The sequence below is a fragment of the Austrofundulus limnaeus genome, unplaced genomic scaffold, assembly GCF_001266775.1.
Source record: "Austrofundulus limnaeus strain Quisiro unplaced genomic scaffold, Austrofundulus_limnaeus-1.0 Scaffold1725, whole genome shotgun sequence".
NCBI lineage: Eukaryota > Metazoa > Chordata > Actinopteri > Cyprinodontiformes > Rivulidae > Austrofundulus > Austrofundulus limnaeus.
Genome location: NW_013954127.1, coordinates 1 through 439, shown reverse-complemented (window position 1 = coordinate 439; position 439 = coordinate 1). Strand labels below are relative to the sequence as shown.

The following is a 439-nucleotide window of genomic DNA, read 5'->3' as shown; positions in this document are numbered from 1 at the left end:
GGATTTGCAGGAAAAAAATGCCGAACTTTTTTTTTTGATTATTTTTCCCTTGTCTGTGCAAAAGTGCTGACTCACCTCCCATATCTTTATATTCTGCTTCCAACAAGGTCTTGTAGTACATTATCATAATCTTAATCAGTAGTTTTAAGACTTTCAGTTGGCCTTTTTTAAGATGTTCCTCCTTTTGCCTGATTTTAATGCACAAGAAGGGACTGATTGAAATAAGTTTTGAATCCAACTGAAGTGTGTTTTTGTGCCTTCAGGGGTGGATGGAGACTATTTCAGACTGCTGCTACCTGGCACATACACGGTGAAAGCCTCTGCTCCGGGATACCTGCCCTCAGCAAGCACTGTGACGGTGGGACCAGCTGAGGCCACCCAGGTGGGTCTCAGTAGTTGATTTTCAGGAAACTTAAGATGAGGCACAAAATAAATGGAC

At 42.1% G+C, this 439-nt stretch overlaps 1 protein-coding gene across 1 annotated transcript in view; it reads left to right on the top strand.

Moving 5' to 3' along the window:
* cpn1 (carboxypeptidase N, polypeptide 1) overlaps positions 1–382 on the top strand; it is a gene marked incomplete at its 3' end in the record, with an annotated part of 14,120 nt that extends 13,738 nt beyond the window's left edge. Inside the window, 1 exon segment of the mRNA XM_014033404.1 lies at positions 264–382. Within this exon segment, the coding sequence (XP_013888858.1) occupies positions 264–382 (119 nt within the window).
* Between the last annotated feature and the right edge of the window lie 57 nt (positions 383–439).